Source organism: Scardinius erythrophthalmus (genome assembly GCF_964197995.2).
Source record: "Scardinius erythrophthalmus genome assembly, chromosome: 18".
Taxonomy (NCBI): Eukaryota; Metazoa; Chordata; class Actinopteri; order Cypriniformes; family Leuciscidae; genus Scardinius; species Scardinius erythrophthalmus.
This window is the reverse complement of record NC_138238.1, coordinates 33736711-33751097: the sequence shown is the minus strand read 5'-3', so window position 1 is coordinate 33751097 and position 14387 is coordinate 33736711. Positions and strand designations below refer to the sequence as shown.

Here is a 14387-nt window from a genome sequence, read left to right as displayed (position 1 = left end):
ACCTTTGACCTCTTCTCATTGAAAATGATTGTGATATCAAAGATTGAGTTAATCAACAATGGATCACAGGATTTTTCATGTAGATTTGTTGTGTTTTACTTTGATGACGTGAGACGCTGGAAATGGTCGAAGTCTAATCCCTGTATCACGTTCTTTGATCTTGGTCTTTTATAAAATGAGTAAAAACCACAGGCCTCCATTGGCAATACATAACAGCTATCAGGGCTTATTTAATCCTGCTATTTAATAAAACATAAGACGCGTGTTATCGACATCAATCTGCAGGAATACAAATTCATCTAAAGGGTAAAAGGGTTCTTTATGAATCAAAGCCAACTGTCTTTAAAATCTCTGTAACAAATGCCCAAACATAGGAGCTCTGGCAACACAAATGTATCTGATTTTAATTGCATGACATTTTGGAATAACATATTCACTAATCTGAATATAAATGTCCTTGTTTATATGGCTTGACTACAGTTTTTTTTTTGGCCTATGATAAGAGAACTACTGTATTGGTCTCTGATTATATCAATTTAGAAGGTTAACCAGAAAATCCTTAAAACAATATGGCTTATACATAAACAGCACATCTGTACCTTACGAATACTCTTTATCAGGAAGAATGTCCTTTCATATTTCATATCAACATGAAAGGCTCCATGAAATAAATGTGTTAGCCCATGTATGTTAGCTTTGATGCTAGTGCTAGTTTTCAAACTTTCTGATGCCACAGACCCCCAAAACATACCGTATATATATATATATATATATATATATATATATATATTTACATATTTTTTTTGCCATGTTTCATCAGCAGAACAATCCAAAAACAAATTAAATAAAAGTACAACCCACTGAAGAGATGTGTGTCTATTCCTCACAGCCTCACTTTCATTCCAGTTAAAAAATATAGATGGCTCAGCTGTGAATAAGGTCTATAGACAGAGAGAGAGACAGACAGGCAGACAGACAGACAGACAGACAGACAGACAGACAGACAGATCAACAGATAGCACTTAACACTGGACAAAAACGAGTCAACATCATGACACTGCAAAACCATCAGCCCCTCTTCAAATGAAAGAGCCTTCCTGCCGCTTTCAAAGGTTCTGCCTGTGGATTAGCCACTGACCTTTTCAAACTATTTGAGATCAGTGCGTTTGGCAACTGCGTGCCATACTGTGTCTGTCGTTTCTAAACAAGAGGCAAAGGGCAAATTTCCTCCTGCTGAACTTAGGGCAGGGAGGCTTGCTCATCTTCCATCATTCAAAAACAACTTTCACTCCAGCAGAATACATGAATACTGAAAGAGTGCATTACATGCACAGCCAGTGTACAACAAATGGGTTTGTTTGCTCTTGGATGGGTTTACAAAGGGCAAATCTATGATACCCAGCGTTAAGAACTTCACTAAGGAGATCTACACACCCTCAGTAAGTCTAAATATGGATTAGGGCTAATAAAAGTGGAGGTAATTTGGTACCAAGTCAAGTTAAAAAAGAAAAGTTACAATAGCAGCACCGCATTGGTAAGACTGAGAACTAACATGTTTAAAACAACTACACTTTTAAGTATTTGTTCCTCCTTGCTTTAAACATAAATCTAAAAAAGAAAAAAAAAGTAAGAGTAAGACAAAAATACTGATTAACCCCATAAAGCCTTACATGAAATAATAGTCCAACATTTTTTTTTTTTTTTTGGGAACAGTTTATTAAACCTTTAGACACAATATCTATTAAAAAAAAAAAAAAACAGTATACAGTATATATATATATATATATATATATATATTTTTTTTTTTTTTTTTTCATAAAACCAAAACACTCAAGGTATCTATTTAATTTAAACATTTTTGTTACATTCTCATTCATTTTATTTTAGGGGGTGCTGCTGGCCCCTTGCCTCATTTTAGATAACACCCCTGTTATATTAATATTTCATTTAAAAAGCGTGCTCAGTATCATATTATTTTTAGCATTGGTATTAAATTGGTTTAAGGAATTGTGAAATTTCACTGGTATCGACTACTGAAATTTTAGTACCATTATAGGCTTGAGGGTCAATGGCAAAAACTGACAGACGAAGACATGAGAAGAATAATAATGAGGGATGGTGCTTCTACATGATGTGTAAATGACATAAAAGCTGGAGAAGGAAAAGAGAGATGAATAGCTCCACTTGAAAGCTCGAGTAGCTATAAACTCTCAGCTGATCTCGTTGAAAATGTCGGCCTCATTTACATACATAGCACACTTTCAGAAGTTTACTAATCACATGCACGAGTGTCTTAAAACAAGATAAGGGTGTACAGGAAATAAATTATTGAAAAAGCTATGAATATTTGATGAGCAACCCTAGTGAAAGAAACAGACAAAAGAAAATGCGCTAAAGCATCTTGGTTTGATTGACCCATTCTGGAAAGAAAAAAAAAAAGTAACAAAAGCTCATTGAGATGATTAATGAGAAGCGGACCTCGCGGCTGCCTTCTATTCTCTCTCAAACGGGTGACAGACAAACACAGCATGCACTCTAAACTAGAATGCAACAGGACACGGAATAAAAGAGATTAGCCAGAACAGAACATCTTGAAGGGTTATATATTAAAGACATGAAACAGCTTTGTTTATATGACTTAAAGTGCTGCAAGGTCACAAAGTTTTAAGAGTCAATACAAATGCACCTTTTAGCTGTTTTATGGCCCTAATGGAAGCATAACTTTTAATTAAGGAGAAAGATTCAGTTAATTATCACAGTGTGTGGAAGCTGACTTTGAAAGGGAAATCGTTTTTTTTTTGTTGACAATAGGTGTTGATAATTTATATATCTGTACCAAGCATTAATTCGGGGAGATGGGTGGCACATTATAAATAAGGAGGTTTAATACCTGCTGGAGAAACAATCCATTAGCATTAGCATTCATCTCAATGGCGGTTGCTCGGCTGCTCCTCAGAAGGAGCCAGTTTAGAATTTTGTCATCTTTACTCATAGGAACCACTGCATTTTTGGGCCAATCATCTGAGCTGTAAATGTCTTGTGACTTATCATAGCCACTGGAAAATTACATTGTGACAACAACAATTGATTTAAGGTACAAGAACAAAAAAGCGTCAAAAGCATAAAGTCCTTATACTTTTAAAAACCCTCAAAAAATAAGTAAATAACCCACCAAACAAATAAATGTGTCAAAATATTGAGTATTCGATGAAGAAACATTTGTGATTATGTTGCCTGACAATCTTTTTTAAAGGTACACTATATGTAACTTTTGCTTTTCTAGTGGTTATGAAACAAATCTACATGCATTTTGCATGACTGTGCAGATGAATATGGTTATCCTGCTGCTCATAAAACATTCACTACTAGACTTATAAGATATAACCAGTTTAGATGGAAATGTCTACAAATCTCTGCATTGCTTTTACAAGATTTCAAATCCCTCAGTTCTAGCCATCTCTGAAAAGCCAAGCCAATGTTGATTCACGTTTTATTACGAGCTCTGTAACATTATCTTTTTGCAAGCAGAAGCTTCTCAGTTCAGAGTATTTTTTTAAACAGGTGATTCCCCGGAGGTTCCAGATTTAGCTGCTCCGTGTCAACTTTTCTCGTCTTATCTATGCCAATCCCACATGCATCAAAGCAGCCGGAGCAACTTTTCTCTATTTACGAATATGACACACACAGACGAGTGAGACATATGCAAATTCGCATGAAAAGCATCGCCCTCGGTCTAAAATATAAACACTTATAACAGGCTTGCCATAGTGAATCAGGGTGGGACAAAAACACAACTTGGAAGAAGGAATGATGGTGTTTTGACTCATTATTTAAATTGTGTTAATTTTTAACAGCAACAAAAGAAGTTACAGAGCACCTTTAAATTTAGAAATGTATAGAAGATGATTACAAGGGCATATGGACAGAATATAAGAAAAAACTGTTTACACAACACCGTTTTCAAATAAAAACGTAAAACTTTTTGGGCCCGACGCATGTATCATTCCTATTTTGCACCCGCACACAGCGGACATTTCCCTCCACAGACGCACGTCAGTAAATTAGGAAATGAACATGTGCTCCCGGGGGCGGTTCAGCGCAAAGAGGAGGCGTGATCCGGCGCAAACGTTCCCTGGTGCTATTTTGCAGGTTTAGAAAACAATTCCGCCACTGACCAGGAAAAACCTAGTCTAAAGTCAGTGCCGCGTTGCGCATGTTATTCATAGGCTATGCTATTTTAAGGGTGCATGCTTGGACATAATCAATGTAGCGTGTGCACAACGCGCATACACTGTGCTTATCTCATCTACACACAGACGCAGCAGTTCTCATTTTTAGAAAACCGTACATTATTACAAGGAAAAATATTAACACACGAGGGAAATCTTTGTTGTGTCCATGAAGATGTGAAAAAATAGGCATAAATCTAGCTTACACATTTACCCAAATAATCATACACCTGTTTAACCAAAGCTGATTTGGCTGGGTTTCTCCATCCCCAATGTAACTTCTCTGTCTTTTACGGCCGTGACGAGAACGTCGGTCTCCGCCTGAAATCCGCCTGGCAAATCCGCCATTACAATAGCAATCTGCCATGGAACAAGCGTGTCTGCTCTTAAAGGGAATGTGAGATGACGCTCTGATTGGTTTATTCCACGTTACGCCCAAACCACACCTATGAATAATGAAGCTACTTCAGACCAACCCATTTTAGATTTGCGTCGGGCGCAAGAGTCATTTATCCTGCCGGTATAATAGCAACAGCGCCCAAGATCCACCCACAAAGTTACTTGCCTTTCGCGCTTGATACTTGCATTTCAGATCGTTAAAATAGGGCCCCTAATGTGTTTTGGCAGTTCATTTACACAACAACGGCGTTTTGGGTAGCTGAAAACGCAAAATTTTGAAAACAGGTTTCAAAGTGCAAGTTTTTGAAAACAGTCTCCGTGTTAACAACAAAAACTCAAATCTCTGAAGACGATGACGGCATGCACCTGCGTATTATGTGTTCAGTCTATTGTGTTTCATCGCCATCTAATGGCCTGGCTGCAGAATACAGCGTTTTTAGTCGTTTTCACGGGTCCATGTGAATGGGGATCGTTTTAACAAAGGTGTCGTCTGTACGCGGAAAACTCAAAGTAAAATATAGAAGGCAAATGAGGGTAATAATGACAAACACCCGTGATAATTAAATTAATCTCTGACAACACTTAAGTGGTGGGAAAACTAGACAATCAGGAAACTAATGAAAACAAACTAAAAGTTGTTTTGAAACCAAGACCGAAATAACAATGTCTGTGACATGCTGATGTTAATATATTTTTATTTTTTTCTTGTTTATATTTCTTTTCACATTTGAGCATGGAAGTCTGAAAACCTGATGGCTAAAGTTCTGCAGATATGAATCATTTCATCAATGCTCGCACAAGTTTTTAAAATATAGACTTGTTATAAACAAATATCTAATGTAAGTTGTACTACTGTAACTTAATGACTTCTGACTACTCAGATAAGGATTCTTTTTAATAGATTTGAAAAGAAAACAACGCATCATCCATGTAACAAACCGCAGTATTAGGAAACAAAGATTAACTTTTGAACGAGATCATTTTTATAAATTTAGCACTAATTTTTTATCTTGTGGACTACAGTATGTAAACATGTGAAATAACTTATTCAGTGCAATAATAGATGGTATGCAAATAGAAAATATGCTATGTTTTATATGCTAGCATATAGGCTATAGCAAACTGTGTGTCAACGACACCTGCAAGAAAAGCAGCCGGGATTCACCAATGTAAATATTGTATCCACTAAAGCAACTCAAAACTCCCAAACATTGAAATGAATGTTTTGCGATGATTATAGATAATCCAACACAAGAACAACCATATCTTACCAAATGAAATGCAATTTTGCACAGTCCTAAATTACCTGTTTGTAGATGTGTATGCTAACAACATCATGATGATACATCATCACACAACCACAGAATCTAAAAACATCTCAGTTACATTCATTATCAAGTCTAATGCCAGTATGCCAGTGTGGCGGTCTGAAAACGACAGCAGCAGCAGGGCTTTACATGTTAATAAGGAGCGCTGTGCTAATGGTGTGGTTGTTTGTCTGACCCTGAGCTGGTGGGACGGCACAAAGGGACCACCAGTGTCTGCATACTAATCCTGCAGGTGCAGCGGAGACGGGGACTCCCGCGCCGGCCAAGCGTTTCCATTACCTCTGCATGACTGGAGGGGGAGACCACAGGGTATCAGAAAAGAGCTCCACATGTGGTTAACCGGAGTCCCATCACAGCAATTCATGGCAGATTACATTCGGCAATGCAACGTTTCAGCGACACACTGTACAACGACCTGACAGCGTAACAGCACTTCAGATCAAGGGATGCAATCGTCAGCCGGCACTTCAAACTAAATTTCTCTCAAAACTTGTCGTGATGACACGCTCTCCACCTGCGAGCCAAACACTTTTGGGTAAATCTTACAAAAAAAAAAAAAAAAAAAGATACTTGAAGAAGAGAATCAAAGTCATTTGTTTCTGTCAAGAGTGGAACTCTACTGCTGCCCAGATAACTTTACCAACAGAAACTAATCATACTTCAGTTCAGCGACGGCTCAAGTGCTGCTCGTTCACTGTCAAATGAAGCTGAGTAAAGAGGATCCCAATCTGCACTCCAGCATCCGAGGTGATGGAGGGAGAACCGCAGACATATGATCGACCGTCTCATCACATATCCAGTGTACTCTTAGAGCCACATATAAAGAGACACACTAATGTACAAGAACTCAAACCTTTGCAGAGGCCAAATAAATTCTCCACTTATAAATAAATGCACACTGGAATCACTTTTGAGGGAACAATTTATCACGCACTTGAACACTGATTCTACTGCACAACAGGCAGAAATGTGTGTCAAAGTTTGTAGAGCACCAGATTCAAGTTTTATAAATTCACAAAACCCCAGAAAGCTGAACAGTAAAATGCTAAATTATGAAAGTTCAATTCTGTCATCATTTAATCACTCTGATGTTCTTTCGTTTATCTTCGAAACACTAATGACAATGTTTTTATTGCATTCTTTCTGTCCCGCCATTGAAAGTCTATTAACCCGAAACTCTGATGATTAAAAACGTTCATAAAGATTAATATAAATCCATATGAATCAAGTCTTCTGAAGAGACACAATCACATTATATGATGAATAGATTTAATTTAGGCTCTTGTTCACGTATTTTTCTTTTTTTGGGCGAACTACCCCTTCAACAGTTTTCAGCCACATGACTGGTGCGGAGACCTAGAGGGCAAAACATCCATAGAACTGCAGGAAATGTCTGTCAATTTTCCATTTGTTTCAAACAATTATTGTTCAGGTCACCTCTCAAATAAAGTAAAATGAAGATGTGTATTTCAATTACTAAAGACAGAGGTACAATCAAAACCGCTTGACATGGCTTAATGTAATAAGACAGTGGTTTTAAAAGATCAAATTCAGCATAGATCTTATGGATGATGATGCATTCTACAGGCGAGAAGATGAGCCAAGAATATGAATGCAAATGCGCTAAATTGCATGATAAGCATTTTCTTTACAATGGTTTTCTCTGGGAAAACAGTTAACATTTAACATGGTGCGTTCATATTCTTGGTGCTTGTCTGTACATGGTATGTTTTGTATTAATTTGGTCCTCCAATATCACTTACGGTCTTTTCACACCTGAAATAGTTAACCCTGGGTCAATTCTAAACCCTGGGTAAACAGAATCCTGGGTTATCTTGCTTCACGCTTCACACTTTCTCCAACTGCATGACTGAAGAGAAAAACTGAATTGATAAAAACAGTGACAAAAAGGAAAGCATAAAAATGAGACAGTGATGGAAGGGTGTGATCGTCAAAATGAAAAACAGAAGTGGCAGGATCCTCGGTGGGTGATTTAGCAGTCACAGAGATTCATTAAGCATTTTTATGAGATATGCCGTGCGAAAATGCATAGGCTGCACATTTTAGTTGGCAAACATCACAAAAACTCTACGGCTGCTAACAAGATGCAATGCTTTTTCTTTGCATGTTGTTATGCATCTGTTAAAGTGTTTTAAAGCTGTTGTTAGAGTGTTGCTATCTGGTTGCTGGGGTGCGTTGGGTGGTTGCATACTAGCCCAGGTCAAAAGACAGAAATACCCCTGCTAAAATGACCAGCTATAAGGTGCTTTGTTGGTCTTAGTTGATTTAAAATTATTTTTATGGTATCACAGCCAGGCTAAGCTGTTTTTTTTCTAACCTGGACAATGTGCAGATGGTTGGCCAGCCACTCTCTCAGCATGATCCAAACCCCTCTTAAACTGTTGCTTTGTAGCTCAAACGGAATAGCATGGCGCTAACAATGCCAAGGTTGTTGGTTCAATTCACAGGACATACAATTGATTAAAAACAATGCATACCTGTACTTTGTAAGGCAAAGTAAGTCGCTTTAGATAAATGCAAATGGATAAATGGAAATGCATAAATGTAACCAATTGGAAAATTATATGTTGTTGATTCTTAATAGTAATAATAATAATAATAATAATAATAAGTCGTTACATTTATATATCGCTTTTCTGGGTAATCAAAGCGCTTTACATATGGAAGGGGAAAATCTCCTCAACCACCACCAATGTGCAGCATCCACCTGGATGATGCGACGGCAGCCATATTGTGCCAGAACGCCCACCACACACCAGCTTATAGGTGGAGAGCAGACAGAGTGATGAAACCAATCAGTATACGGGGATGATTGGGAGGCCATGATGGATAGATGCCAATGGGCAAATTTGGCCAGGATGCCAGGGTTAAACCCTACTCTTTTTCCGAAGGACATCCTGGTATTTGTAATGACCACAGAGAGTCAGGTCCTCGGTTTAACGTCTCATCCGAAGGACACTGCTCTTTGACAGTATAGTGTCCCCACCACTACACTGGGGCGTTAGAACCCACACAGACCACAGGGTGAGCGCCCCCTGCTGGCCTCACTAACACCTCTTCCAGCAGCAACCTGGTTTTCTCAGGAGGTCTCCCATCCAGGTACTGACCAGGCTCAACCCTGCTTAGCTTCAGTGGGCAACCAGTCTTGGGCCACCAGGTGATACGGCTGCTGGCATGTTCTTGCATGTTTCGTGACACTTTCAGAGTTGAATGTCCAGTGAGTGGCGCTAAAAGTATGTTCAGTTTTATCCAAAGCAGATTAAGGAGAATCTAGCAACATTTTAATTACGTTGGTTGACGACTTGCACGTATTGTGGTAGTTCGAGTGACTGGGGGTGAGTGGCGCCAAAAGGTTAATGCGCTAAAAGGTCAAAACGTTTGATAAAAACAAATTTGTTGAAGCAACCATGCCATTTCAGCTCTTTGATCGGGACGTGTTTCACGAGACTCGTACATGTGTGCTCTGCATTACAAATGCAAAGCTGAATCAGGTGAGCTACCAAGCAAGTATGGTACATTAGAAAAGCCAAACATATGGAGTTTGTCATGTGATTAAATATAAAAAATGTATTAGTTTACAAACAATACACAATTGCAAAAGTGTTTTGAGGTCATAACATAGTATTGTGCAAGTAACCAGGCAAAAAAAAAAATTGTAGGTACGTTTTTGGAATTTTGCAGAAATGTAGGTAGAGGCCAATTTTTCCAATGAGCCTAGGTTGAAAATGCAAATGCATAGATGTTTATGTAAAACCATCAAACTAGGCTAGCCTAGGTGTTTCAAAACAGTTAGGTGGCCAGTTCAGACAAGTAAACCACTTATATAGTTTTCATCAGAAATGACTCAGTCTACTGCATTTTCAACTATTGCATTTTTCCCTATTTTAAAGTAAAAAAAAAAAAAAAAAAAGCTCCAAAACTAATTTTAGAGACAATAAGCAGAATGCCTCTCCTCAACAAGTACCATGATATGAGGTATCATTTGTATCATATTAGCAATAAAAATAGTGGTGCTTGCCTTAGAAAGCTATTTCTCTCACAATTGAATGTAAACTACTTGAAGGCTGTACCGTGAGTAGGTAATTATGGAGGCAGTGTTATCTCTAGTCCACATCTAGATGATCCCAAATAGCAGTTTCAAGAACCAGCAAAGCCGTGGAGATCAGACATACTCTATCCAGCCCCGTGCTCACCACACCGGGGCAACAGACACCTGGCTAATGTGTCTACTGGCAGCAGTCAAGAGCTGGCGGAGGGCTGCATCTGAAAGCTATTGTTATTCTCACTGTGCTACAGAGCTACTATCAACTATGACCTTTCTGCAGCTCTGTAGGACACAACATTAATTCAGACCTTCGGCCAAGTCTTTTCATCTCCATGTTTCTGTCTCTGTAGCCCTGATTAATCAATGAATAAGAATGTTATCAAGGCTATTTTAACCCCATTGGTCATCAAAGCCTGCGTACAATTACCACTTCACTATAAAGCTGTTAATAAAATAATGTTTGATCACAGATCTATCTGCACAGACGGTGCTGTCTTCTTCTGAACATACAGATGAATAGGTTGTGTGATAAATTCAGCAAAATAAGATTGAATGTTTTTAGCTTTAAATCAATTTAGGCAAGCCAGTGGAAGTCTTATTAGCCTCAGAACCATGTGAATTGAACTGATTACCCCATGTCAAACATATTAAATAAGTAATTTAATAAAGCAGCCAAGATGCATTTAAATGGTGTGCAAATGTCCTTTGAGGAAACAACAGTGTGTATAAAACATTACATTGCACCTTTGCAGCACACTTTACCTTTTAGCTATTATGCATAATCAGTCTATGATTACATCTATGCTGACAGTTTTATACTGAATAAAACTACCTAAAGCTGGTTATTTTCATAGTGCTTTTATGCTAAAGACCCTATTTACTTTTTAAAATACATGTTTCGTGTCTTATTGTGAATTATCTCCAATTGCATTTTAATGTATCTTCATAATCAAAACAGGATCAAATTTGTACTAGCTCCACCTCTGCTTTTTGGCTTACGGCCATTCAATTACATTTGTTTGAAGTCAAGTCAAAGGAAATGCAGTTTTGGAAGCATACAGCAAGTTCAGAACAATATATACATACATTTATGAGAAAAAGAAAACACACCCTATTGAATTATATGGTTTTACATATCTTTAGCAGGTTTTAAAATTAGGTAGATACAACCTCTGATGAACAACAACACATGACATATAATACTGTGACATTATTGAACAAAAATTAGGCTAAAATGGAGAAGCCATGAGTGAAAAACTATTGGAATTAAGGAATTAAATTACATTTTTTTTTTAAATGACCTTTCATGTAGTGTGTAACAGCTCTAAGTGAAAGCTCTAAGTCCTGCAAAGTTTTAAATCTGAAAGTGCACCGTATATAAAGTTATTGTCTTTCAAAAGTAAGAGTCGACTGTGAGTCAATGAAATGAATGGTTTTTCAAACGAGTCACAAGCCGTTTCGTTGTGACGTCGAGACGAAACATTAGTATATTGCCCGCCCACTTATTGCACGCACAGACACCAGGGAAAACTTGAACCTCAAACCAACAGCTGATGCCTGTGGATGCTGGACCGCATCAAGACGGCGCTGTGCTCTGAAATGTAAAGGTAAAGCCAGTATTTTTTCACTGCCCAAGGATGAGCATGTGAAGAATAAGTGGTTCATGAGTTCACACTTACAAATAAGTCAGATAGACTAAAAGCGTATTTGGCGTGCTGTCCAAGGAGAGGGCTCCGGGCTCGGTATTCGGCCCGAACCCAGAGTACTCCCCCTGTATTCCTGGCTGTAAAAGAATGAGCCAAGAGTGAGGAGTCAGGGTGGTGGAGGGATGCTGAAAAACTGTCAAGGAATGTTAGGTGAGTTGAATATATATATGCTTCTTTTCATGCTGATAGGGTAGACATAGTAATTGTTTGATGGCAAGTTGATTGGATTGATTATTTAAACGTGCTCCTCCCGAATTTTGTTTATAAAACATCATTTAAAATTCATCTTTACCATGATATCACAGCAGTATAATCCTAAACTTTTGCTGTGTTCCCTTTATTTCACTGACGACTGAGTTCAATGTAGGATTCGCAAACCGCTTGCTCTTGAAAGATGGTGTTCAAAATACTTAGTTTTGAATTTTATTTTGTGTAGGTCTCCTGCTAACTGGCTAACTCACGTTATCACTGTCTTACTTAAATAATTCTGCTAATCAGTTTGTGTGCCACTATTACCTATAACTGTGTCTATTAATGCAGATTGTCTGTCATTCTCACTACTTTGAGGAAAGATTAAGCTTGGAGCAAGATTTGTTTTACCAACGTTTATGTTACATCAGTCATTCACGCTACAGCTCAGCTAATGTATACATTCCATACATGCACTGTTATTGATACAGTTTCCACGTGTTCACCGCAATATATTCCAAAAATACTTGGTAAATAAATTAGTACAAGTAAAATAATTGGTTTGTTGATGGACATGCACGTGTTAATGCTGATGGGGATGAATTACAGTTGCAGCATCTCATACTGTACCTCAAACTGAGTAGTGTATCACTGAGAAACGTCCTGCTCGAGTCGTCCTTGCGATGGAGGTTCGGGTTGAATGACTAGTTCTTCCAGTGTTTCATCATCGGACTCGCGCTCGCATTGATATGGTAAAATCAATGTCATTGTTTTGTTACTGTCTTTAGTTTATGGTGTAGGAAGCCTCACAGGACAGGACAACATAACGTTGTTATGGCAATGGGTGTTTTTGTTTGCGACACACGCGCTGTACGTGGTAAACCAGTTACAACAGACTGAGCTATCTGGCTAATCAGAGCAGAGTAGCTTGCGGAAAGGATGGATTTAGCGAGATTGATTCATTTGACGAGTTGTTTGAAAATCATTGAAAAATGTGGTGATGTGCAAATGTATATTATGAGGTAATTAAACAGTTTTTTGACCTTTGATGCATGCAAACCTGTTGTAGGAGACTCCAAAACATTAGGAAACTTTAAAATAGCAGAAAAGGGACACTTTAAGAGGGTAAGTAGCAGTTAGACGCTGCTAATCAAATGCATTTGATTAATTGATCATCAGCAAGCTTGACCAACTGTGTAAAAGCAGAAGTTTTGGCAGTTTGCTGGCCTAGAGCATTCAGGTGTGCAATGATCTTAGAGAAGAAATTATTGTTGCCTATATATCTGGGAAGGCTTACAAGGTAATTAAAAAAAAAAAATCTGTAGTCTATTATTCTACAGTGAGGGAGATTATTCACAAGTGGAAAACATTCAAGACAGTTGCCAATCTTCCCAGGAGGGGACATCCCAGCAAATTCACCACAAAATCAGACCATGCACTGCTCAGAAACTGCAAAACATCCAAGAGCTACACCTCAAACTCTACAGGCCTCACCTGGCATGTTAAATGTTAAAGTTCATGACAGTGCAATTAGAAAAAGATGAACAAGTATGGCTTGTTTTGGAAGGCTTGTTTAGTTCTCTCTAAAAAGAACATGGCAGCACGGCTTAGGTTTGCAAAGTTGCATCTGAACAAACCACATGACTTCTGGAACAATGTCCTTTGGACAGACGAGACCAAATTGGAGATGTTTGGCCATAATGCACAGCACCACTTTAGGCGAAAACCAAACAACATTTCAGCACAAACACCTCATTCCAACTGTCAAGCACGGTGGTGGAGCAGAGATGATTTTTGGCTTGTTTTGCAGCCACAGGACCTGGGCACCTTGCAGTCATTGAGTTGCCAATGAACTCATCTGTATACTAATGTATTATAGAGTCAAATGTGAGGCCATCTCTCTGACAGCTAAAGCTTGGCTGAAGGAAAATATCCCAAGTACACCAGCAAATCTACAGCAGAATGGCTGAAAAAGAAAGAATCAAGGTGTTGCAATAACCCAGTAAAAGTTCAGACCTCGACCTGATTGAAATGTTGTGGCAGGACCAAATAAATTCATATAGAAAATAATGACTTTGTTATTGCTACTAAGGGTGGTTGTCAAAGCAATTAAATCATAGGGTGTACTAAGTTTGTCACACATGGCTTCTCCATTTTAGCTTTATTTTTGTTAAATAAATAAAGTTAGTGTTGTTGTTCATCTGAGGTTGTATTTACCTAATATTAATATTAATCGTAATCTAATCTGCTACGTAAAACTATAGAATTCAAAAGGGTGTATTTTCTTTTTCACATGAAGTGTTTGCTCACCTGTACTCCTCCTGCGTGAACACAGGAATTATGGACGGCTGCAGGACAGTGATCTCCACCAGAGTCTTATTGAACTTCATCGGCTCGCCATCATCATAGGCAATAACCGCCAACTGTTTGGGAACAAGAGAACAATCAATTTTAAGAAAAAAAAAGAGGA

General features: G+C 38.2%; 1 protein-coding gene across 4 annotated transcripts in view; it reads right to left on the bottom strand.

The window, feature by feature from the left end:
- The window catches only part of pcdh15b (protocadherin-related 15b), a 235274-nt gene that overhangs the window by 44594 nt on the left and 176293 nt on the right, over positions 1 to 14387 (bottom strand). For all 4 annotated transcript variants that reach the window (XM_081393091.1, XM_081393093.1, XM_081393092.1 and 1 more), the window contains one exon: positions 14228 to 14340. In XM_081393091.1, coding sequence (XP_081249217.1) covers positions 14228 to 14340 — 113 coding nt within the window. The remainder of the gene's footprint in view (positions 1 to 14227; positions 14341 to 14387) is intronic.